Source organism: Diabrotica virgifera, chromosome 7 (assembly GCF_917563875.1).
Source record: "Diabrotica virgifera virgifera chromosome 7, PGI_DIABVI_V3a".
In the NCBI taxonomy this organism is placed as follows: domain Eukaryota; kingdom Metazoa; phylum Arthropoda; class Insecta; order Coleoptera; family Chrysomelidae; genus Diabrotica; species Diabrotica virgifera.
Window position 1 is genome coordinate 23,052,916 of NC_065449.1, and position 27,856 is coordinate 23,080,771.

Here is a 27,856-nt window from a genome sequence, read left to right on the forward strand (position 1 = left end):
TCTATAAAAAAAATTAAAAAATAATAACTTGCTTGGGGCTTGAACCCACTTCACGTCAACCGCGCCGTACGAAAGTTGACGCCATTTCAAACTGCACCAAACTCTCGTATACGTCATGTGGGAATATACACAAACTAAACGTTGACACCATAAATTTATATGAATTTAATAAAATTATTTTAGTTTGATTTTTGTCGAAATAAAATACAACAAAATATAGAGTAAGAAAACGATATATGAGGTGAAGATTTGTAGAAAGTTTGTTCGTAATCAGATTATCTAAATTAAAGCATTGCCTACTAATAGGTAACTACATTATTTTGTTTACATTTTCCAAATAGATAGGTATTGAAACTATTAGGTATTTCCAACTGAAACATTTAGAATTACGTACCTGAGACTTTTCAAAACTATTTAAAAAGTCACTATAATTATAAATTTGATTTTATTTCTGTCCACACATCAATAAAAACTAATATATTAGTTGAAGTACAGAAGTCCACGACATGACATATGATGAACAAGGTATCCAAAAAAGGAAGCAGTCCAAAAGGAGATGTTGCAGAAGCGGAACATCACAAGAAGAAATTAAATGTCTTAAGGAATGAAATGCTATATATTATTAAGGCAATAAATGTTTTTATGTTTCTTTTTATTATACTCTCTCAGCAAATAATTTACGCTACGCCTACGCCACTGGTTTACAGAAGAGCAGTCGCACTTCAAAGGAAACCCCAACTCCCCAACCTTCATGAACACTGGAGCACACACTACACAATCACCAGCAGAAATCGGTAAAGTGTAAAGAGTCTAGAAGCAGAAATAATTATTTTCCTGCAACACAGCACGAAAACAGAAAACAGAAACAGAGTAATCTAACCATCTAACGGGTTATCGTCACGCTGACTGGAGCCTACGCACGCAGTCACCTTTGTTTCTAAAACAAAAATTTAACATTATAAATGTCAAACAGTTAATGAAAAAGTGTTGATATTCAAAATTAATCATCGAAAATAGTGTAATTTTGCGTTTTTTATTAAGAAACCGTGTGCCACAGTAACGAGAGTACTTTTTGTATGCTAAAAGTGTGTTTTACAGTTAAAAATGGAGTTTAACTACAACATCAATGAAATATTCAAGTCTCCAATAGTGGAAATTAATCATAGCCTTATCCCACCTGGTTATACAGGAGATAGAAGGGCGTTAAGGTAAGAATTTTACAGTTTTCTTAAGGAAAATCAATACAATATGGTCAAAATTTGATAAAAGCGCTCTTATTTGATTACTTTATCTCGATTTATCATCAGCAACCCTAACCTAACCTATAATGTAAAGATTAGTAATAGGTTGTGGCTACGGTTTCGTATACCGGAGTTTTATTAGCGAATGAGTCATTGAATTTTATTTATTAAATTTATTTAGAAATATTTTATTTTAAAAAGTGAATTACATCGTTCAAGTAATTTATATATTAGGTATGTTTTTCATTAGTAATTTTTAAAAATACAGAGTGAGTCTGTAATTTGGAATAAATTCAATAGTTCAAATATTAATTTTTTTTTTTGAAAAATAATCAGACCTGTCGATTAGTATTTCAAATCTAAATTTTTTACATACAATAATTATGTATACAGTGTGTCCCAATTTAGAGATACGACGTCATCGTTAATTTTCTTAAATGGCAACACTGTTATTTTGATGGCTATTTAGATAGGGCGTAAAATTATATATAACTGAAGATATCAAATTTTTATTTCCTAACATTTATAAGATAATAAAATCTGTAATCTGGAATAAACTTAATAGTTCAAATACTAATTGTTTTTTTTTTGAAAAATGCTCAGACCTTTCGATTAGTATTTCAAATCGAAATTTTTTACATAAATTATAATAATGCATACAGGGAGTCCCAATTTGGAGATTTAATGTTATTTTTTATTATCTTGTAAATGGTAGGGAATAAAAATTGATATTTTGCAGCTATGTATAACTTGACACACCCTATCCAAATATCCCTCAAAATGATAGTGTTGCCATTTAAAAAATCAACGAAGACGTCATATCTCTAAAATGAGGCACCCTGTATACATTATTATTGTATGAAAAAAATTTCCATTTGAAATATTAATCGACTGTCTAAGCATTTTTCAAAAAAATAATTAGTATTTGAACTATTTAATTTATTCCAAATTACAGACATAACTTTGTTATTTTTTATTATCTTGTAGATGATAAGGAATAAAAATTTGATATTTTGCAGTTATGTATAACTTTACACACCCTATCAAAATAGCCATCAAAATGACAGTGTTGCCATTTAAGAAAATCAACGATGACGTCATATCTCTAAATTGGGACACCCTGTATACATTAGTATTGTATGAAAAAAATTTCTATTTGAAATACTAATTGACAGATCAAAGTATTTTTCAAAAAAAAAACAATTAATATTTGAGCTATTGAATTTATTCCAAATTACAGACTCACTCTGTATGTACACCCACCGCACCGGCTCAAAATCCCGCCACTAAAAATTTTTGATTAAGTTTGACAATTTAAGTATAGCTTATGGTAGGGGAGCAAAGTATGCTAAATGTGCAGTCACTCGAGCGTCACTGGGCTGCATGCGGTCCATTCTAATCTTATCAATCCAACCTCTATGATATTTATGTTTATAAGTCAATCAGTGTTTTTATTTTATATACGGATGGTTCAAAAATGGAAGGAAAAGTTGGATATTGGATATGCTATATATTACCCACAAAAAAGTATAAAAATAAACAACAAATTACCTGATAAAATGACAATTTTCACAGCTGAACTCATTGCAATCAAAGAAGCATACAAAATATGTATTAATCAAAAAGAACTCAATTATGTTATATTTACAGACTGCCAAAGCATTGTAAAGAAATTGAAATATAATGTACATAATTTTGTAGAAAATTATATCATCAGTGACATCATAGCAATGAACAGTGAAGCTTTGAAATCGGGCAAAAATATAATATTGTGCTGGATAAAAGCACACATTGGTATAAAAAAACAACGAAATAGTAGATGATCTGGCTAAAAAAGCAACAACGAAGGAATCCGCTCTGCAAATCTATGCAAATGACAGGAACAATACAATAATTCAGACAAAGGAAATTATTACAAAAAAATCCAGCCTACACTTCCCATCAAGACATGGTTTAATCAAGTTTCCAACAGAGGCTTTATCAAAACTATTTGTCGAATAAGAAGTAATCACTGTCTGACACTGTGACACCAGTCTACAAAAGAGAAATAGGACTTGTAGATAATGATGAATGTTTATGTGGAGAGCTAGCTGATCTATAACATATGCTGTTAGAATGTCCTTTACATTTTATTGAAATATCAAATTTTTTTACCAATCTAGTTCAAGTTAATGTACAATTTCCTTTTAATCTTATATACCTTTTACAATCAAACGATCTAGATGTTTATAAAATTTTATACAACCATGTTAATTGTTTAAAAGTAAAGCTCTGAAAAAAAAAGAATAAAAAAAAATTATAAAAAAAATAATAATAATTAAATAAAATAAAAAGTTACTAAGAAGATCTAAACCTCCGCGAGGTTGAATCGGGTTTAGGTCTTAGCGTAGTAAAAAAAATATACAAAAAAATACATAAAAACAAAGGAAAAAAAACTAAATAAAAAAAAATTAAAAATATAATAAAAAAAATGTTAAAAATATATTAAAAAAAATAAATAAAATAAAAATAAAAATAAAAAAAAACAGAGTAAAAAAAACTTAGTAGTAGTAATAGTTTTAAATTTAGATACTAAGCACATATTTTGTAAAAGAGAGAATTCAAAACACATTGACTGGCCAGTTGGTTACTTAAACCAGTGCCAATAAAACATAAACACATACAGTGTTTTTATTTACATAAAATTGCACAGTTCTTACAAGAAAAGATATTTGGATACATAATTCCAAAAGCAAAATCTTAGCGATGCCTCCGGGATAATACGAAAGAACGATCAAACAAAATTAGCTCTTCAATTTTTCCACAGAATTTTTAAAATTAGGAGAAAATACAACGCTTATATTAATAACACAATAATATAATGGTAGGGGAGCCCAAGCGGGGATTTTTGCAGTTACTCGAGCGCGTCAGATTATCATATGGGGAGAAACGTGGTACCCTGTAGATGAACCTCTGCCATATATTGGCTCTTAACACAGGGGAGTTCGTTTAGGGGGGCCCGAAAAAAAAATCTATCCTTAAAAATACTCGAAATTGTCAGATTAAGATAAGGTAAGTTAAGTACATGCAAAACAGTGTATATTTAAAAAATCTGACGAGTTGAGCGGGGCGTAAGAGAATTGGTCACAAAGTTTCACAAGAAAAAGGCGAATATTTCGCGAAATGAACGTCAGATCGAAAAACTAAAAACTACACGTTCAATATTTTTCAAAAATCTATCGATAGATACCAAACACGACCCCTTACAGACAGGGGTAGGGGGTAAATTTTAAATTTTAAATACAAATCCCGCGATATTTAGCAAAATAAACATCAGATCGAAAAACTGCAAAATACACTTACTTAATATTTTTGAAAAATATATCGAATGGTACCAAACGCGACCCCCCACGGAGGTGGGGTGGGGGGTTACTTTAAAATCTTAAATAGGAGCCCCCATTTTTATCGCAGATTTGAATTTTCTGCATAAAAATAAGCAACTTTTATTCGAAACATTTTTTCGAATTATGGATAGATGGCGCTATATTCGGAAAAAACGATTAATGGAAATGGAAAATTAAATTAAAAATGGCAAGCGCCCGCTAAAATGGAAAATTTTACTTAACTTTTTTTGGTTTTAGGACCTAATAATCACAACCCAATAGGTCCCCAAAGCGCTCGAGTGACTGCACATTTAGCATACTTTGCTCCCCTACCATAAGTATAATGACATCTAAGCAAAATTTTTTGTTACCGGAATAATAACAAACGATATGATATCAATACATGTACAGTCACAATCACTGAATAGTTTACACTCTTTAATATCCAGTGGCCAAGTTTTTTGAATTTTTACCTCGTTTAAACGCACCTTTTACGTCAAAGTGACGTTACCAGTAGCGGTCCCAGAATAGGTTGATTAAAATTAAAAAATCAAAATAAAATAAATCCATTTTACAAAATTTAACTTAAACGGAAAGTATAGAAATGCATTTTTAAATAAAATTGAGTTAAAATTGAGTTTGGCAATTACTTTTGGTTTTGCGCGTGATATAAACGACATTTTGGACGTTTAATAACTTCTTATTTCATTTTTCAATACGCACTAAAATTTTTGACAAGCAATTTGACATTTAGTAAATCCGTACGACACTGCGATTTTACAGTATTACAATATAAAAAAAAAGAATGTGTGTACGTTGTACGCACGTAAGAAGTTATACTTCTAAATATGATTTCAATGAAATAAATATACTTTCTGACAGTTTATGTGTATTTTATTTAAAGATTAAATTAATTTTTACTTACTATCCAAAAATTTTTATTAAAACAATACCAAAAATTAAAAAAAGATTAGAAAACACCAGGATTTGAACCGGGGACCTCTTGATCTCCAGCCCAACGCTCTAGCACTGAGATATACCCTTTTGTTTATACGGGCTACACGATTTCTCAGACATAGTGATAAACATACGAAGTGAATTATAAAATACTTTAAATATTACTTATTATCTTATTCCCGAGGTAGACAAGTCCAAATACCTACACAAAAATTATAATAATAGTTATTTATGATATAAATGTTAAAAGCACAATTTTAAGGCACGTATGTGAAAGATTCGCTTCGCTTATTCTGCAATTGACATAAGTGCCTTAAAAATGTACTTTTTAACACCTATATCATACAATATTTTTTCTACAAACGTCTTATATATCAACAATAGTTTATTCATTCTCAATTACAGAACAATACCTACAAAAACTTTTTCTTGAACTTGACTGACATTTCATTTTTATATTTTTCTTGACATTACATCAAAACTACCTATACTGTCAATGCGTAAATCATAACAACTATAGAATAACATCTACTTTAATTTTTGTATATTCTAACAAATTTAATAGTTTTTTTCTACAAACGTGTTAAAAATGCAATAATACAGTTTAAATTAAATTTAAAAAAACCTTTTAAACCACCTTTTTCAAATTGCGCAAGTTGTATTATTAATATTAATGTTAATAAATGAAATATAAATATTTTGACGTTTCACAATTTGACAATTCACTTTTAGCTGCAGTGCCTTAAAAATTTTAAAGCACTGGTGCTTTAAAGTAGCATTTTTAACGCTCCTATGGAGTGGTATTAACACGTTTATAGAAAAATATATTTAAAAACACTAATATATCCTTTCCACACCTTTTCTGGACTCATACGTACATAAATTAAAACATTTAGTAACGAACTCCATACTGTCTGTGTGCGCATGCGCCAAGATTAATAAAGTTTCACCCTCAATCGCGCCTAAAGAAGTATAACTTCAATAAAGGTGTAAACTATTCAGTGATTGTGACTGTACCTACAAACTGATGCAAGAATCTTGAAAATCGGAGTACAAATAATTAAGTTATAAGTTTTCAAACTTAATCAATCACACATTTTTATTAGCGAAATTTTGTGCCGGTGAGTGTAGAATAAGCACAATATTTCTTAGCGTAATATGTCAAAAAGTATTGACAAATTTAATGTATTTTTTTCTTATTTTGGGAAAATATTTTTGTCTATGTAATTGTGTTAGCCAATGAAAATTCAGTCGATATTTCTTCTCTACATTCAATTTACATATGGTATGGGTATGACTTTTTAAAGAACGGTTCTTGATAACGTTATCGCATATTAGTCGTTCCCGATACATAATTACTTCGTCAGTTTTAACATTCTCAAATATTTCTATAAACTACTAGCATCATATCCTGTTGCTGTTTTAATATTCTGAAAAGGAGTGGTTTTCAGTTCTAAACTCATTTTTTATGGATGTCGTTGTAAAACGGTCATACTCGAAACAGTTGACTTATTGTACATTAAACTTACTCTTACATAAAGCCTTTATGGCTGTTATTAGTCCATGTGGTGAGACCGCTCCCGTCTGAAAAACATTTCTAATTCGGTTTCTCTGAGGATTCATATTCAAAAATGTCCCCTTTTAACCAATCTGAAGGGTGCCGGACGGAATTTTTGTGCAGAAATTGTTTAAACAATTTTTTTAAACAAATACATAAGATCACCTTTGATTGCTCCAAAAATATATTTTTAGGTTTTTTGGGTCATTCTAAACAAGAAAGGTATCTTGTGATTTTTCTCAAAAATTGACAGTTTTCGAGTTATACTTGTATTAAAGTGCCAATAACTTGGATTAAAGTTTAAACATTCCTTTTCAAGATTCCGAAGAGTGATCGGGTCTAACTTCAATTTAGACCGTAGTTTTTAATTGTTAATTATGCGTGTCCATCCGGTTTTGTGCCGGTGGGGCGCGCAGTATTTTCAAAAATCTCCTATTTTCCTCCGAAAAATATTTTTTCGAGATTCTTTGGGACATTCTAAATAAAATAAGTTTCTTGACATTTTCCTTAAAAGTTACTATGATAGTTATAAGCGATTTAAAATGCTAAAATGTGTTTTTTTGTCATTTTTCGGATTTTAAATCGCCTATAACTTTAAAACTAATAACTTTTGAGAAAAATGTCCAGAAACTTATTTTATTTAGAATGTCCCAAAGAATCTAGAAAAAATATTTTTCGGAGGAAAATAGGAGTTTTTTCAAAATTGTGCGCGCCGCACCGGCAAAAAACCGGATGGACACGCATAATTAACAATTAAAAAACTACGGTCTAAATTGAAGTAAGACCCGATCACTCTTCGGAATCTTGAAAAGGAATGTTTAAGCTTTAATCCAAGTTATTGGCACCCATAAAAATACTAATTTAAATATGAGTTTTTAAGCCTCGAAAATGCGTATTTACTCATTTTTTATATTTTAAATCGCCTATAACTCGAAAACTGTCAATTTTTGAGATCACAGGACACCTTTCTTGTTTAGAATGACCCAAAAAACCTAAAAATATATTTTTTGGAGCAATAAAAGGTGATCTTATGTATTTGTTTAAAAAAATTGTTTAAACAATTTCTGCCCAAAAATTCTGTCCGGCACCCTTCAGATTTTTTTTAAAGGGGACATTTTTGAATATGAATCCGCAGAGAAACCGAATTAGAAATGTTTTTCAGACAGGAGCGGTCTCACCACATGGACTATATAATTATTCCTTGTTTCTTATTAACACTTTTGTAGAATTATAGAGGAATTAACTTAGACCTGGAGAATTAGAGAGGAAATAACTTATTAAAAATAACAACCAAAGTGATAACAAACAAATTGAATGAAATTATAACATTCGCAGAAGAACAACAAGGTTTTAGGTTGGGAAGATTTATGCACCGACGCTATATTTATAATAAGACAAGTTCAAGAGAAATTGTTAGAATACAACAGACCGGCATATTTATGTTTCGTGGACCTTAAGAAAGCATTTGACAGCGTCAAATTAAAGGACGTTATCCATTTGTTATACTGAAGAGAGGTACCTCTAAAGCGTCGTTTTCACGCTACGTCTTATTGTACGTTTTGTGTGTCATGCAAAACGTACGACAAAACGTACGTTTTGTGAATAAGCGGATTTAATTTTTTCGATTCGACAAGACGTACGTTTGGCTATTTTCACGCTACGTCTTATTGTACGTTTTGTGTGTCGACAAGACGTACGTTTTGCTGTTTACACGCCACATTATACACTGGACAAAACATACGTTTTGTCGTACGTTTTGCATGACACACAAAACGTACAATAAGACGTAGCGTGAAAACGAGCTTAAGAATAATTAACCTTTCGTTACTCGCGCCAATTTTGTGATCGGATACTCGCGCACGGTGCAGGAGACCGGGTCCAAAAATATGGGTCAGCAGTGTTTTAAAATTATTTTTTTTTTGCAAAATTGTGTACGATTAAATTATTTAATGAATATATGATCATATAATTTTGTAGATATGCGTTTGTGTTCACATTATATTACTTTAATCAAAAATTTAATAATTTTCATTGTTATCCATTTATATGTATCTACAAAAACTTTGGAAGTGAAAAAAAAATTGAATATGGTTAAATTTGTTTACTAAGAACTTTAGATCTTAATTCAATACACAAAAAAATTAAAAATAAAGAGTAATTGTAGTAACAAAAAAAGTTATAAAAATTAATTAACGTTTTTAAAACATGAAATACACAATGGTGTCACATTCATTGGAACAATGGTGTTCCAAACACAGATATTTTGAGCATATTTGGCAGTAAAACTTTGTTTTTCTATTTTTCTTCCAATCACAAACAGCACAGCGATCTGAAGTTCCTGGTGTTACGACTGGTACTTGTTCTGTTGGTAAACCACATATCTCCCTAAACCTCATTCTGATGGTTCTGGGTAAGTTATATATTTATATTTATATATATAAATATAAATAAACTAATCTATAAACATTGAAAATAAGGAAAAGATCTTAAATTACCTTACTAATTAAAAATATCGATGTGTGATCCAAACACAAAAATTGGTGCACAAATACTCGCACACGGTGTACGGGACCGTGTTGCGTAATAACAAAAGGACAGTACTATTTTTTACACTGCGAACTGACTTTACCCACAGTTGATTGACCACTGAAGAAGTATACGAAATAGCCATTCAAAATCCCCACTACAAGCAGAGTTACAGGAATTTATTTACAGGCCCGGTCTCCCACACCGTGTGCGAGTAACGGAGGGTTAAGACGATCGAAAACATCTGCCAGCACAACACAATAAAAGTAAAAGTAGAAGATGAACTAACTGATAGAGTCCTTTATTGTTCAACCTGATAATGGATTAAATAAAAACAAATGCAGGTACTAAAAAAGGATACCAAATGGGAGAAAAACAACTTAAAATCATCTGCTATGCAGACGATACAATACTAATTTCTCAAAGAAAAGGTTTGTTTCTGGGTGCGAAAAGTTTTTTCCCTTCCATACCCTTGATTGTTCGATTGGATTCGTAATAGTCTTGGTGTATGGTTAAGTTTAATACGTTAATTGTAAGAAATATTGCTGGCTAAATGGGCACAGTTCCCAAAGGCCATAAAAGAAGAAAAAATCTCTCGCAGTGAAGATGATTTACAGCGTATGCTACACCAATTCAATATAACCGCCAGAAATTTTAACATATTAATTTCCCCAAAAAAGACAAAATGCATAGTTATAACAGCAAATCCAATAAGATGTAATGGAGTTGAAGGGTCACATAAAAGAACAAGTGATGAAGGTTGCCTGACTGATACAATATGGAGAAATAAAAATATCAGAAGAGAAATGAAAGGCAGAATTTACAAAACAGTCATCAGACCAATAATGATAAAAGCGGAAGAAACACGACCTGGCACAGAGAGGAAAAAAGATTGCTCGAAAAGACCACGAAAACGATGGAACGACAACTTACTGGAGAAACATTGAAAAAACAGTCATGTCTATACAAAAAAAAATTAACAAACATTTTTTAACAAAAGTTTAGAAAGACTACAGTCGGAAAAATGAAAGAATACCCATGAACGATCACATCAATCACATATTTTGTATTTGCTGTTTTTTTTTTTCATAAATAACAAACGAGAGAGATAGATTATTAATAATCTGAATAATATGTGATTGATGTGATCGTTCATGTGTATTTTTTCATTTTTCCGACTGTAATTGCAAATTGTGTTTATTGTTTAGTGTTTGGTTGGAACCTTAGACAGAATTTATTATCTACTGGATATGGATATCATAAACGAATAGCGACTATATTCATTGATATCATATTATCTCGCCTCCAATGTCTTGACCTTGTGGATACCTGCTCACTGGCATTGACAGTCCTTTGAAATCCAATATTGACATTAAACGTAATAATATCACCCTAGTTTTGTTTACATCAATATTAATTTTATAATTAAAAAATGCGCCTAGTGTTCTGTTTTTTTTTCAAGCTCCAGTTAGTTGTGCTATATTTAAACATGTGGGAATTAACAAATATGTATGAATTAACAAACAAATATGAATAATTTACCACTATTTAAAATATTTTGTAGTAGGCGTCTCATTAACCCATAAAAAATTGTTAACATATGTGGAAATTCTTTACATTTACGTGTAGACTTTTTTATTTTTCCCATTTATGTATAAAACCATTAGTTTAGAATGCTTCCTTCACTGTTTCTCCAATAAGAGATTGCTCCATCTTGAGGAACGACTATGAAAAGTCTTTAATCTATACCATAGGCGTAACCAGGATGATCCTAAGGGGAGGGTTACAACTACCTGAAAGGGGGGGGGTTAAAACTACTGGAAGGTCTCTGAAGGGTAGGTGTTAAGCGTATAGAGCTCAAAGTACATCCCAATGGGGGGGGGGGGGTTATAACCCTCAAAACCCCCCCCTGGTTACGCCTATGATGGCTGTTATCATTATCTTTAATAGATTCAACATTAGGGACAAAATTAGTCATTTTTTAAATTTATATAAGTAGCTGGTTTGTTTATATGTAACAATTGAATTCTTGCAGTTTTCGCATCTTAAAAAGGATTCTCTTCTAATCTCTCCAAAATCGTACGATCTTCATGAGCGGTAGATACTTTTGGTCTTCCAGAACCTTGCTTTCTTTTTAGAGTTTCTTGTTCTCTCCATCTTTTATTAATATTAAAAACTGTTGTTCTGCATACGTTAAAATGGCTCTTTACGGCAGATAGTGACCAACCATCTTCTAATCTCGTTACAATTCTTCCTTTTAGTTCTTTGCTAGCATGTGGAGCCATTTTCTGACGTTGAACAGAATAAGTTATCTGACAAATTTTAAAATTTGGCAGTGACATTATGTAAATAATAAGTATTTATCCTTCAAAATACACTGCTCAATTTTCTACAAAATACGCTTTACGAGTCTTATCAGTTTTTTTTGGAACCAGCTGTACATTGAGTATTCAGACACAACGATTGTCCACGAATTTTTTCGATATTTGCACCGTTTTTGCAAAAAAAGTCTTAATTCATTTAAGGTACAACACCTTTTAAAAATGAAACTTAATGCTTATGGTTTGCTAATATTATCATTCTTTCTGTCATGGGGGCCAGTTTGAACATCAGAACATCTAATTAATTAATTCCATATTAATTTAAGGCCATCGGTACATAATTCGCAAATATTTTACGGATATCCCTACTTTTTCTGTCTTTATACGGCAAATTACGTGTAGTAAAATTCACACTGGTATGGATAGGTAAACATTACTAGAATGTCATTCTACTTGACAATGTCATCATTAACTTAAAGAGATGGCTTTTGAATGTTCTTGGATAACTGTTATTTGTATAATTGCAAATTATTAAGTAATTCAGTTAATAAATGTGATAATTTTTTCACTAACTATGTATTCAGTGATTGTAATAATTTATATGTACAACAAAAACTCATAGTCAGTCGAGAAAAGAGGAAAAGCGTTTAAGTGATTTTTTAATAATATATTATGATTAACTATTTAGTAGGAAATAAGCCACAATTAAATTGAAAAAATAATTTTATTAACGATTCGAAGCCCAAATCGGGTTTCGTTGTCAAAATACAAAATACTATTAAAATAAACAAAAATGTTGTTGCTAAGTAAAAAAATTCTTCTAATAATTTATTTAATCTGACTCATTTATATTGGCAATTCAGACGTATATTATACATTTTAAAGTAGAAGACTTTAAAATGATATCGCCAATATTTATGAGTTGCGTTCCTGGGACGACTTTACTAAACGATAGTTCATTCGATTACATGAAATCAATCCCAACTCAAGAATATCCCTCACAAAAAAATCATAGCATGTGATCTGTCTTTAAAAAGACAAACAAATGCAACGATGACAGTAAAATTCTCGCGTTAGAGATTCCATAGTAAATCACGAGGGAAAAACCAGGAAAAAACCTCGTGATACTATCACGACATCGTAAGTATTTGGTCTTACATTTAATTTACTTTCAAAAAACTAATACCAAATTCTGACTTTAATATGTTTAAATTATAAATAATATTAATAATATGTAGATCTACAATAAGTAATACTAAAATATAAAATTTGTACTAACTCGATATGTTATTGACTTACTAATCGTGGTATTTTCTTTCTATTGACTTCCTCTTTCAGTATGGGTACCCACATCCTACTGCATTCTACCGAGGAATTTGCGACACAATTGGTTTCATTTAGCATAATTAGAGCCGTTTCTTTGATTTTTCTCTTTTTACTATCTGATTCTTTCAGGATTATACTTGAATCTCTCCACTGAACTCTATGTTCATTATCCCATGCGTGTTGACATATTTGAAATCGATCAAATTCTCTATTTTTAATATAAGACTGATACTTATTTTAACGTTTAGTGGTCTTGATGTTTCACCTAAATAAAATTGTTCGCATTCACAAGGTATTTTATAAATGCAATTCTTTGTTCTTTCTTGTTGATTGTTAGGTTTAGTTTTAGATAGAATAGATCTCAATGTGTTTGTTGTTTTGAATGTTGTTGAAATGTTGAATTTATTTCCTATTGTTTTGATATTCTTGAGAAAGTTGAGTTGAGATTGATTTCATGTAATCGAATGAACTATCTTTTAGTAAAGTCGTCCCAGGAACGCAACTCATAAGTATTGGCGATATCATTTTAAAGTCTTCTACTTTAAAATGTATACTATACGTCTGAATTGCCAATATAAATGAGTCAGATTAAATAAATTATTAGAAGAATTTTTTTACTTAGCAACAACATTTTTGTTTATTTTAATAGTATTTTGTATTTTGACAACGAAACCCGATTTGGGCTTCGAAACGTTAATAAAATTATTTTTTGAATTTAATTGTGGCTTATTTCCCACTAAATAGTTAATCATAAAAATACCACAAGGAAATAGCTTCAGAACAACATTAATAATATATTGTTACTATGGAATGCTTACAATTTTGAACATCTTTCACAACAAAATACTTGGATCACAGAATATATTATCCTGATGTATTCTCTGCTTACATCTTCCACAAATAATACACAATAAATAACTTTTTATTAAGTTCACGTCTTAAATCAATTATTTATCAAATACACTATATATCAATATTATTTATTCAACAACTCAAAATATTCCCGATGCCATGTCAAATATTTAAAATTGTCACTGATTGTCACTGTCTGACTGACAATATGCTGACAATATTCTATTCGACTAAGTGCGTTTGTAAGACAAAGATAGATTTGGAAAATATTACCACGGACATTGTGTTCATTTTTTTCGAATCCTGAAAAAACCAATAAATATTTTTGAAAAATTTAAACGCAAAATGAAAGATTACGTTCTTACCGAGGGCCGAAAGTCCCTGAAAACTTCTATGTTTATTTTAATAAGTTACAGGGGTGAAAAACTAAGAGAAAATGTAGTGTGATTTTTAATTTCAAATATCTCATTCAAAAGAAACTATTATTTATTCGCTAATAACGTAATTTTTGATTCTGCGTTTAAATTTTTCAAAAATACTGATTAGTTTTCTCAGGATTCGAAAAAAACGAATCCCCATTTGAATAGCATTGCAGCCGAAAATACGTACCCATCCCCTTAAGTAAATTAATGTATCATAACTTGTAATTGATTTAATTTTTGTTACATTACAATCAATTTATTGCTGTTGCAGTATTTGTTTTAATTCACTTTTGATGTGACAGAAAAAATAACATATTAGCAAGCCATAGGCGTTACGTTTCGTTTTTAAGAGGTGTTGTACTTTAACTGAATTAAGAAATTTTTTTGCAAGGACGGTGCAAATATCGAAAAAAAAATCGTGGATAATCGTTACGTCTGAACTCTCCATGTAAATGCCTTTCTAATGATGTGCTGCACATGGTATATTTAAAAACAAGGGGTTGAAAATGACAGATTGATGTATGTATCTTAAAAATGTGTCCCCCTTAGAACAAAAATCGACCTGTTTCCCTAATTTCCTTAAAACCTAATAAATATGTACTGCCAAATATCGAGGTGAACTGTTTTCATTGGTCCACCCTGTATATTAAACACATATAAGTATTTGTGGTGTTTGCATTATTGGCATATTATACATCGCTATTAGATTTGCTAGACTATTGCGTGTGACTCAATGCATTTAATCAGATCTCTAATTTGTGTGCCAACTATAATCATAAGTTATTTTTGGAAATGTTATGTTATGTGTGTGTAAAATAAAATGCGTACCAAGTAGAGCTGGTTTCCACAAAATCCTGTTATATGCAAATTTGCAATTTTCTTGGAAAATATTACACCAAGGTGGCGGTGAAAAAAATAAACATGCCATGTTTTTATTTATTTTACTAAATACAGTATACCGAAAATGAAATATATAATTGAACAATTAAATAATTTATAATTTATGTCTCTAGAGTGCTAACATTACTTATAAGTAGAGATTATGTGTTAAGTATGTCCTCCTTGGATTACAATACATTTTTCATATCGCTCTTGAAGATTGTTAATCATTGCCTTACAAACATCACTTGAAATTTCATTTATAACTCGACGAATGTGTTCAAATCATGCGGAATTGGATCCCTGTAAATCTTTTCTTTAAGAATCCCCCACAAATACGCATCAGGTGGTGTAAGATCGGGTGAATTAGATGGGTAGAGGTAATCACTTCCTCTTGATATAAGACGCTCTGGGAAGTAGCGTCGCAGCAAAGCTAAGTTTCTGCCGCAGTATGCGCTGTGGCCCCGTCTTGTTGAAACCACTGTGAGCGGAATGGTAAATTTCTAGCACAGCAAAACCGGCGAAGATCTTAGTAAAAAGGTGTTACAATGAGTTCTCTGTATCGCTTCTGATTAACAGCTACACGGCTGACATTTTCCTCTAAAAAGTATGGACCAATAATTATCCCATGACTTGATATGGCGCACCACACTGTCACCTTTTCGCTATAATGAGGTCTCTCAATAAACTCTTGTGGCTTTTTAAATCTCAAAAATCGTATTGTTTGTTGATTAATGTATCCACTCAATGTTATATGGCTTTCATCTGAGAACCAAATATTCATGAGAAAGCTTTCGTTATCGTAAACCATACTCAATGTTCTCCCGCAGTATTCAACTCTTTTGCGTTTATCAGCCACCCTTAGTTTATTAACCACTTGAATGCGATAAGGAAAAGCTCCCAACTCCTTTGCAGCTCGGTGGACAGTAGACTTACTTAAAGCAAGCTCTTTTAAAATTCGCCGTTGACTTTTCTTAGGAGAAGCCAAGATTTTATCAAGAATCCTTCCCATATTGCTGTTGTCCCTAGAGGTTCTCCTCCTTCCAGATCTTCCTTTTCGTTGGGTAAGTATGGAACCAGTACGTCTAAATTTCATCACAAGCAACAATATGCTGCGCTTTGTAGGAGATCGTTTGTTGAAACGTTCTTCAAACCTCGTGGAAACAAATTTTAAACTAGGCCCATCATTTTGCCCTACTCTGTATGAGCGAAAATAGGTCTCAACAATAAATGATTTTTCTTGAGCACTTAAAGCCATCATCAATATAATTGTTGCACCACTTTTGTGAGCAAACGTCAAATATTGTTTTGACTTATACAAAATACTTCAATCTCTCCATGGCAACTGTGATCAATAGCTTTCAGTTCGGTATACTTTATTTTGAGGCATATTGTAGTTTATTCTTGAACTTCAACGGTGCGTGGAATATTCGCGGAGAAAAGGGTATTCTCGGCTTCGATAAAGCATAGGGCTGCAATTAGGGGTATTATTCTTCATGTGTCATCTCCTTTAAGAACATCGGCAACCATCATGGCAATTCGCACTTTCGATACCGCTGCTCTAAAGAGATCAGCAGAAGTGCAGTAAAACCAAGCTCTCAAATTGTTTAACCAGGAGATACAGCTTCTTCCATGACTCCTTCTATCCTGCATTCTTCCTTGTATTATTAATTGCACCAAGTTATAACGCTCGCCTCTCATAATATATCCCAGATATTGCAGTTTTCTAACTTTAATTGTATTTAAAACCTCTCTTTTTTTCCATTCTTCTCAACACCTCTACATTCGTGATTCTATCCACCCAACTTATTCTTAATATTCTTCTGTAGGTCCATAACTCTAAGGCTTCTAGTCTATTCGAAACTTCTTTCTTCAATGCCCAAGCCTCCAACCCATAAAATAATGCGGAAAACACTTCTTTTCATGAGCATTTTTCAGTGCGTCACAGATGATAGAAAAAAAAGGTAAGTCCGTGATAATATACATTTATAACATTTATTCTAACATGACATTTTAGTTAAATCTGATAGTTGTCACATTTTATTTGCAATTTGACATAAAAACAAATCAATTGTGTTTATTGCATTTATAAATGTATAGTCTTATAAATTGTACAGATTATATTCGTATATATATTATATAATTCGTAAATAATTTTTTTTCGATTATAGCGCCATCTATCGACAACTAGAATAAATGTTATAAATGTCTGTAATCACAGACGTGCCTTTTTTCTGTCACATACAATTTAATGCGATAGAAAGAAATCGAAAAACTGTGACGCACTGAAAGATTTCTATGAGAAAAAGAATATCTCAGAAGTCTTATCTTTAAAGAAATTGTAATATCCCTGCTACAGAATACTTTTCTCAGTTTGTTGAAAGCATTTCTTGCCTGTCCTACTCTTGCTTTAATCTCTTCTATATTCATATTTTTCATGAATTATTATTGTACCCAGATATTTATATTTTTCAACTTTTTTAATTTGTTCTCCATGTAAATATTGTTATGCTTTTTTTGGCGCTGTTGGGCTAGTGGTATGTTACACAAAACATCGCCCTCTTCTTTCAAGCTGTTCGCCCCGAGTAGCAACTAAATATACCAGGCTGTGGATTTTGTCCTTCATAAGGACACAGTCTCTCCACAGTGGATTACCTTCAATTTACTCCTATTATTAGTAACCATATAGGGTCTCTCTAGGCCCGCTGGAACTTGGGACTCAGACCTTAGCTAACGGGAGTTGATTGCTTATCGAACTGCGTGAGTTGCAGCTTATTTCTGGCGAAATCGGGGATCTTAACCGGTCGATCTTTTAGGTCGCTAACATACTCGGGGAGTGTCTCTTGGACTCTCTCCGTCTGGTAGGCTGCCGTGTAAGAAGTCGATGGGAAGCTTCATCTCTCGACCAGTCAATAGCATTGCTGGAGTGTAACCAGTTGCGTCAGGTTGAGAGCTTCGGTAGACTAGCAAAAACAGGTTTTCATGTACGAACAGGGACAGGTAGTTGTTGATATAGATCCTGTTATGTTTTCCCTTTTAGTATGGTATAACTAGATCCAAACCCAGACATCCAAAGTGAAAGTTATCCTCCAACACCAAATTGTTCTATATGGTCCACATAATGTTCAGAAAAAAGTCTCACCATTTTGAGCCATTTTAAGTTTTTCGTCAATATTTCTAAAACTATGCGGTTTAGCATGAACAACCTCCTATACAAAAATGTTCTACATTGAATTTGAAACAAAAGAGGCCCTATGCATAATGCTTCTAAAATGAACGGTTCCAAAGTTACGCAGGTAGTAGAGTAAGTAGAGTATAATTATTGGTCCAAAAAAGGCCTAACCCAGACATTAAAAGTAAAAGTTTTCCTCCAACACCAAATGGTTCTATATGGTCCAGATATTGTTCAGTAAAAAGTTACACATTTCCTTTAACAGGATTTGCTATTTCAGTATCCGATGGTATGTTAGTGATAAGCCTTTGAAGAAACGTCAACCTCACCACCCAAAATCATCATCAATTGCCCAAAAAATATAAATAGTATAGAAAACCTCCACCTTTCACCCTCCGTAACTACGGAACCGTTGATTTTATAACAATTATGGATAAGACCATTTTTGTTTTAAATTTTATGTAGAACGTTTTTGTATAGAACATTGTTTACGCTTAAACATAGTTTCAGAAATATTGACGAAAAACGTAAAGAAACTACTAATTTACCGAATTCTCCCCCATCTCCCCGCCAAACCGGACGCTCAAAATGGTGTAACTTTTTACTGAACAATATGTAGACCATATAGAACAATTTGGTGTTGGAGGAAAACTTTTACTTTGGATGTCTGGGTTAGGCCTTTTTTTGGACCAAGTATACTATACTACCTCCGTAGCTTTGGGACCGTTCATTTTAGAAGGATTATGTATAGGGCCTTTTTATTTCAAATTTAATGTAGAACATTTTTGTATAGAAAGTTGTTCATGCTAAACCTCATAGTTTTAGAAATATTGACGAAAAACGTAAAAAACTACGAATTTACCGACTTCTCCCCCTCTCCCACCCAAACCCGACGCTCAAAATGGTGTGACTTTTCTGAACGTTATATGGACCATATAGATAGCACAATTTGGTGTTGGAGGATAACTTTCACTTTGGATGTCTGGGTTATGTCATTTTTTGAATCAATTATATCATACTATTTCGGCTATGCCGTCGGACTGAATATGAAACGGTGTCGTTTCATAGTTGTAGGTTGGTCGGTAATTCGGTTGGATCTTGGTCGTAACGAAGCAGAAGTGGAACCTCATGTCGGGAAACACATTCTCAAGCAGCGAGCGCCTCACCAACTGTGATTGCTTTTTGGTTGGGTATCACAACTGCTTCTGACCATTTGGAGTATATTGGGTCCCCTTTGGTATTGTTTTAGTTTTTCCCTATGTGTCATTTTGGGTCCCTTTTTGAATTCTTCCACATCTTGACTAAAATTAACCCAGGAATATCCCCAGTTTATAGATAGACACAAATGCAAGAACTTCGAGTTCTTCCTTACAGTGCTGGCTGAGTTTCAATATTTCTTTAAACTTACATACAATTTCGTGACATATACGTAACGTGACATATGACTTTCATCTCTGTCATGTTACTGTCAGGAAACTATTCAAAATAATTGTTTTCCGTGCAAAAAAATACATTAATATTAATAGTATTGTTACTCTGCTTTAAAATAACTTTATTCAAACACCAAGAATATTACTATACTTAACTTTTACAACTAACAAAATGATAACTCTAAGCGTCAAATACAGCTGATCTATTAATTATTTTAACAATAAGCACCAAACAATGCATTTTTCCTTATTATTCATATTCCCACATTTATAATGTCTTCGAAGTTATTTCAAACTTATTTCAAAATTATTACTACGACTAGAATAATTCTGATACATTGCAAACATAATATTTAGCAATAATTTTCTTATTATAAAAATAGTTTTTTTTCTACGAGCGTGCAAAAATGTCTACTTTCGCTCACGTGTTTTAGTTTAGAAAGTTTCATTTTTCCGCACGCGTTTTACTTTTCCGCACGCGTGTAGATATTTTAATATGGCCTTAAAATAATTATAATACATGCAATAAACTAATATTTAGATATTATTTACTATTTTATTTCCAATGTATCTTATTGTGTTCCTGTTTTAATAAAATTAACGCGACAATTCGATGAAATGAAATTATTTTGACATAATATTCGAAAGTCAAATCGGTAGACAATAACAGTCGTTTTGAATTATCGTCATGGAAACCAAGATCGTCGTCATGCTAACTAATTATATTGAAAGTTTGGTTTTGACAACCTTGTCAAAGAATTAATGTGTGCATGTATTTTCATATTAAATAAATTAATTGATTAAGATTTGGTCATTTTTTATTTTTTAAAAACTCATAGAAAAAATATTGTTCCTAACTCTTGCAGAAAGTCTCTTTTCCGCACTCGACTGCTTCGTGTCGTTCGGCAAACTGCAGTCGCGTGCGGAAAAGTATGACTTTCTGCACTTGTTAGGAAAAGAACTATTTTCTGGTCAAAATAGTTATTTTCCTAACAAGTGCAGAAAGTCATTATTTTCCGCGCGCGACTGCAGTTTGCCGAACGACGCGAAGCGGGAGTTCGGCAAGCAGTCGAGTGCGGAAAAGAGACTTGCTGCAAGAGTTAGGACAATATTTTTTCTAAGAGTCTTTAAAAAATTACCAAATCTGAATCAATTAATTTAATTAATATGAAAATACATACACAAATTAATTCTTTGACAAGGCTGTGAAAACCAAACTTTCAATATAATTAGTTAGCATGACGACGATCTTGGTTTCCATGACGATGATTCAAAACGACTGTTATTTTGTCTACCGATTTGACTTTCGAATATTAGGTCAAAATAATTTTATTTCATCGAATTGTCGCGTTAATTTCATTAAAACAGGAACACAATAAGATATATTTGAAATAAATTAGTAAATAATATCTAAATATTAGTTTATTGCATTTATTATAATTACTTTAAGGCCATATTAACATATCTAAATTACCACACGTGCGGAAAAGTAAAAACCGCGTGCAGAAAAGCACACGCGTGCGGAAAAGTAACACGCGTGCGGAAAAGTGAAACTTTCTAAACTAAAATGCGTGCACGAAAGTAGACATTTTTGCACGTTCGTAGAAAAATTAAATTATCAAACACCTCGCTTCCGTATGAGTGAATTAAAAAAAAAGAATTAGGTATAATTTTACTTCTTTTTTTATTTTTCATATTTTTATCTTTTATATTTTGAAATGCGGATTTTTGTTTTATTTTTTGTGATTGTTAAAAAAACAAAGCAAAATCAGCTCTACGTCTGCCAGGATTTGCCTTTTAGAACCTTTAAAAACCTACAGAAAGAAGAATTTTTACATGAAATCGATGATTTTTCACAGATAAACTGGGGTGTAAACTAACATACTTTTTATTAGGTACTTTAACAACATCGACTATACCTTGGATATGAATGATTGAGTTCATATCCGGTTTTTTTTTGTGCACCAATGTGCAATCATTTGACAACTGTGTGATGCTCCGGTGTACTGTAGCCAACGTGAAATGCTCTTTCGCGGTTTTGTTATTGTTTCCTGTGAAAAGGAAATCATCAAATAATAATAAAAACTTCATTTTTATGTGTTCATGTTGATGCAATATTTATAATGTATGGGGAAAGCAGAGTACTCGGTAATTCTACTAATTTAAAATTTAATAATTTATTTAAAAATCGACAGTGACTTGTTGCTGGATATTCTGACTATCCTTGATTCAGACATCCTGCTTATGTGTTGATTCCACTCCTTTTTTCTGATATTGTCTACCCCACATAAGCGTCTGATTTCCTCATTTTTTACCTTGCCCTGTAGCCTGTAGCCCTTTTCCAGAGGACCTCACGGATGTAGGCAATCATAGCTATTCGGACTTTGGAGACGGCTGCTCTGAAAAGTTCCATTTGATGTTCATCCATACCGTTCTCTCAGGTTGCGCAGCCACGATATTCTGCTTCTCCCTATGCTCTGTTTTCCTTGAACCTGTCCCTGCATAATGAGTTGGAGCAAGTTGTATCTATCTCCACGTGTAATATGTCCAAAATATTCCAATTTTCTGGGTTTGATTGCATTTAAGACTTCCAATTTTTTTATTCATCTTTCTAATTCTTCTATATACCCACAACTCGAATGAGTCCAGTTTTTCATTGATACCGCATTCAAGTTCCAAGCTTCCATTCCGTAAAACAGAGTCGAGAAAACGTAGCACCTAGCCAACCTTACTCTTAGCTCTAACTTTAGATCTCTTGCGCAGAGCACTTTTCTCATTTTGTTGAAATTCGCTCTAGCCTTTTCTATTCTAATTTTAATCTCCTGAAAGTAATCATTTGTGGAGTTGATCATTGTTCTCAGATATTAACTCGGTCGACATTGTTTCCATTTATGAGAAGATTCTCGTCTTTGAGTTTTAGAAATTCTCACAAATTTTGTCTTCTTTATGTTCATTGTTAGACATGTTGGCTATATATCGCTATTCTGTTAACCAGACTCTGAAAACCTTCAATATTTTCGGCTAAGACGACAGTATCATCCGCATATCTAATGTTGTTAATGGGAACTCCGTTCACCTTTATTCCAGCTGTTTCACCCTCAAGAGTTTTTAGGATCTCTTTCGAGTAAGCAATAAAGAGAACTGGCGACAATACGCATCCCTGTCTCACACTACGTCTAATTTCAATTTCGTCTGATAGCTGTTCGTTAACATGTACTTTTGCTCACTGCTTATAGTTAGTATAAATTACATGATCCTGAGGCCATTATAGTCTATCTTCTTTAACACTTTAACTCCTGGGCCTACAGTTGTCACATCCTGGCCACTTTTTGTCGCTTGAAAAAGTTCTACTCTTGTGTATCAAATTCATACACATATGCTGAGGGAGAGTACCAGTTGTGTATTATGTATGATACACATAGGAGTCAAAGTATTAATTTCAGGACGTTCATTAGTTGTTCATGTTGTACTTTATCGAAAGCTTTATTATAGTCAATAAAACAGACATATATATTTTTTTGATATATAGATTGACGTAGAGGCCTTAATCCTTCTTAAGATCTTCATTTCGTTGGCCTCAAGAAGTCTTTGTGTTTTGCTTGTGTCTGGCCGTGTAAGTCTGGCCTAATAACTGACTTATATATTTTTATTTCCACTCTTAGGTGTTTATTTTTCCAAATTATGTCGTTTAGGCATCCGGCCGTTCTACTGGCTTCAATTTTGGTCTTTTACCTCTTCTTCGATATTGTTGTCAGCTGGTAGATTAATTCCCAAGTATTTGAAAGTCATTACTTGTTGTATAATTTGATTGTCTAATTCCAGTATGCATCTTATTGTTTCTTTGGTTGTTATGTACTAAGCTTTTATGGGTTGTGTTGTTATTTCCATTGACTTTCAGTTCTATTTTATTTCTTACATATAGGTTTTCTATCAGTTTTATGATATCCAGTAGTAAATTTTTGTCATATGTAGTAGGTGTGTCACATATTTTACTTGTATTCTATCAAACGCTTTCTCTATGTCTATGAAACAGAAAAAGGCTGGCTTATTATATTCTAATGATTTCTCCGCTGATATTAAAGTATGAGAGTAGAAAAAGTATTTTATGTAACCCTATTGTAGGCCTCAAAAATTTAAAGTTTATAGATAATATACTTACTATAATACATTGAATATTTTATTATAATATGCTTAGATATTAATAGACTCACGAAAATATGTTATACTTCCAATCGATATATCAATTTTTGAAAATATATTCCTTTTTTTCAGGGATGTCGTAACCAAAGTATCGGATATTGTGAATGCGATGGGAGAGGCTTCAGCGGCAGCTCAAGGACTCACCAAGCCAGTAACAACGGCAGACAGATTAAGGAATTCCGAACACAAGCTCTATTTTCTCATCGACAGCCATGCGAACGGGTAAGCAAAGGGGAACTTTTTTTAATGGGGGATTTTTTGGTAAAATTAAACAAAGAACATTATTGATTATTTATTATACAAGAAACGTTGTTATTATGTTGTTTTGACGACGCACTCAATTTCTGTAGCAGTAAAAAGCTCGTGCAAAAGCCCCACCATAATAAATACGAGGCTTGCTCAATTGCAGGGTCTAGATGCTAAGGGGTACAAGTGACAAAATATTGAAAAATGAGTTAAGCGCATAAAATAATACTAGATACTAGTAAAAATTTAGTGACAAGTTGAATTAAACTACTGGTGGTGATATATCGCAAGTTCTAGTTTGACTACTAGGCCAGGGTAATAAGACAAAAATATACTCTGTTCGTGACACTTCAGCAGCCAGGGTACTGAAGCGTTTTTTCGACAGGTAATACCTATAGGAACAAATTGTAACTATTTCCTGCGTAGGATCTGGCGGCCATTTTTATGTATCAACAATTAACTGTCAAAAAATGGCATTCTCCCCTTTTTTTTTCAAATCAACGGAAAACAGTAAAACTTATGATTTTTTTAGTACAAATATCTTCGAGATTGTGGAAAAAAGCTTTAAAATGACGTATTACAAAGTTTGATATACTCATTTATTGTTAATATAATTGCGAAAAAAGGCCGGAATTGCAAAAAAATTATTTTCGCAGTAACTGTTGTAAAAATTAGTGTACAGCTTTGAAATTTTTGTCAAATGAGGGTTCTTTGGTGCTTAATATGTGATAAAAATTTCAAAGCGATTCATTCAATTGTTTAAATTTTATTCAAATTGTTTATCTCAGAAAGCATTTTTTTTGCAATAACATAAGTCAGAAAAAAATGACGTTAGAACCATTCCACAGGTGTCAAATGAAAGAGCATGAGCTACAATTTCAACATGGTTTAAAAAAGTGAATAAAAAATGCATTTATTAGTAATAAATAATTATGCAAAAGTATCGTCAATTTTTTTTTATAAACTTTTTGAATAACTTTTTCCCAAAAAGATTAACTTTTTTACCCTGTTTTAAGTGTACAACTACCAAGTAATGTCATTTATATCATAATTGATAAAAAAATGTAATAAATATATATATATATATATATACATATATATATATATATATATATATATATATATATATATATATATATATATATATATATATATATATATATATATATATATATATATATAAATATATATAAAATCAAATAGATGAAATAGAGAATGTGGAAAAATCCCCTTACGAACAATTCACACATCCACCATTTCGGTGGATATGTTTGTTATAATATATATATATATATATATATATATATATATATATATATATATAGAGCCATCAGATTGTCCGACCCCACAAACAGACCTCAGGCCATAAAAAAGGCAAAAACAGCATTGACGCTTAATTCTTACCCCCATCATCTCATTGAAAACACTTTTAAGTCGCGACTACATACTTTCTACAACAACCAGAATAACAATAAAACTAACAAGATAAAGAAGAATTATATGTCTCTTCCGTATATAAAAGGGTTATCAGAACAGCTTGCAAATCTCCTATCTAAACACAACATCACAGTTGCTCATAAAGGGTACAATCTATTGAAAAGGAATTTCACACAACTAAAAACAAAAACTCCTCAATCAAAAAAATCGCATGTAGTATATGAAATCCCTTGCTCAGATTGCGATGGGGTATACATTGGACAAACCAGCCAGCTACTCAACTCAAGAATACGTTCTCACAAATATGATAAAAAAAACTCAACGGCCCTCACAAAACATGAAAACGAGAAAAAACATAAATTCGATTTTGACAACACCAAAATCTTAAAAACTGAACACAACAAGAAAAAGAGGGAGCTCCTAGAGTCTATAGAAATAAAAAAGAACAACCATGCTATTAATGACAAAAGGGACATCAAACATCTGAACAAATTATATTATAATCTAATTTAAAATATAATACAAAAGAAATTTCAGCACGCCTATGATGCGGAAGCAACTAGGTATTTAATTGATTGATATTTGAAACATCGATATAACATCACAATAATTCGACACAGTACCTAAATTTTAAACGTATCTACTAGTGGGTCTGTCCCTATGTTTTTAACATTGTTTTATTTTGTGACGTCTATTATTGTTATTGTTCACTGCCAACTTTACATGCAGGGTAAGTCAAAATGTTTTCTTAAATTTTGGTATTGTATCTTTGACGAAATGTTTTTTAGTCACGTAATGATCTTGAAAAAGGCAAGGATATTCCTGTCGAAACGTCGATTAAATGATATGACATAACATCATAGCCATCTCTTTTTCTTTGTGAACCTAAGCCCAAGAAACCCAAATCAAAATATATATATATATATATATAATCCACCGAAATGGTGGATTTGTGAATTGTTCGTAAGGGGATTTTTCCACATTCTCTATTTCATCTATTTGATTTCGTACGAGTGGTCGTTAAACCAATAACCTTGGATCTTTGGTTCACTGAGTGTGTTTCAAAGATCTACATCTTATGTTTTTAAACATATATTTTACTTACTTTAAGTAATTAGGGAATTAAAACTTGAGACTGTCATTGTCGGATTTGCCGTAGACTTACGCACCTTCTATGTCTAGGTCTCGAATGTTGTTTTTTGATTAGAATGTGTCTAAAGATATTCAACCTCTTGTCTTTACCGACGAGCCCAGAGAGGTTGAAGAGGGCGAAACACATTTCTAAGAACTGGTGTTTGGATCTTTGATTCTATTCGAAAAATTTTTCCCAGCCCGAAATATATATTATATATATATATATATATATATATATATATATATATATATATATATATATATATATATATATATATGTTGTTCTGAAGCTATTTCCTTGTGGCATTTTTATGATTAATTATTTATATGGGAAATAAGCCACAATTAAAATGAAAAAAATAATTTATTAATTAAATAATTTTTGATCGAATTATTTTTAGTTTACATATAATTTATGAAAATTCATATCAGAAACAAAGAAATATACATTTAAATAAATTTAATAATCTTTTAGAACAAAATAGTTTACATACTTTTGATAACCTAAATAGAAATAATGACATATTAACGACAGTTGTCAATCTATCAAATAGACATTTAAATGCAACGGAAAATTTGGTATTGTCAAAATGTTTAAACTATGCTGTTACTCATCCATCTATTCCAAAATTAGACATAATCAGCTCAGTGGAGAAAATATCCCAGTGTCTACCAACTCATGAAAAAGAACAATATAGGGTACTATGTAAACTTGAATTGGAAAAGTCTAATCAAATTGAACAGAACATCAGCAAAGAGGAAATGAAGGCTTTAAAAACTTTAAGAAATGATG

The 27,856-nt window shown here is 31.8% G+C and overlaps 1 protein-coding gene across 4 annotated transcripts in view; it reads left to right on the top strand.

Moving 5' to 3' along the window:
- The first annotated feature begins 795 nt into the window (after window positions 1-795).
- The window catches only part of LOC114324781 (mediator of RNA polymerase II transcription subunit 12-like), a 69,133-nt gene continuing 42,072 nt past the window's right edge, over window positions 796-27,856 (top strand). For all 4 annotated transcript variants that reach the window (XM_028272623.2, XM_028272622.2, XM_028272624.2 and 1 more), the window contains exons 1-2: window positions 796-1,208; window positions 24,319-24,468. In XM_028272623.2, the coding sequence (XP_028128424.1) occupies window positions 1,105-1,208; window positions 24,319-24,468 (254 nt within the window). In that variant the 5' untranslated portion in view covers window positions 796-1,104. The remainder of the gene's footprint in view (window positions 1,209-24,318; window positions 24,469-27,856) is intronic.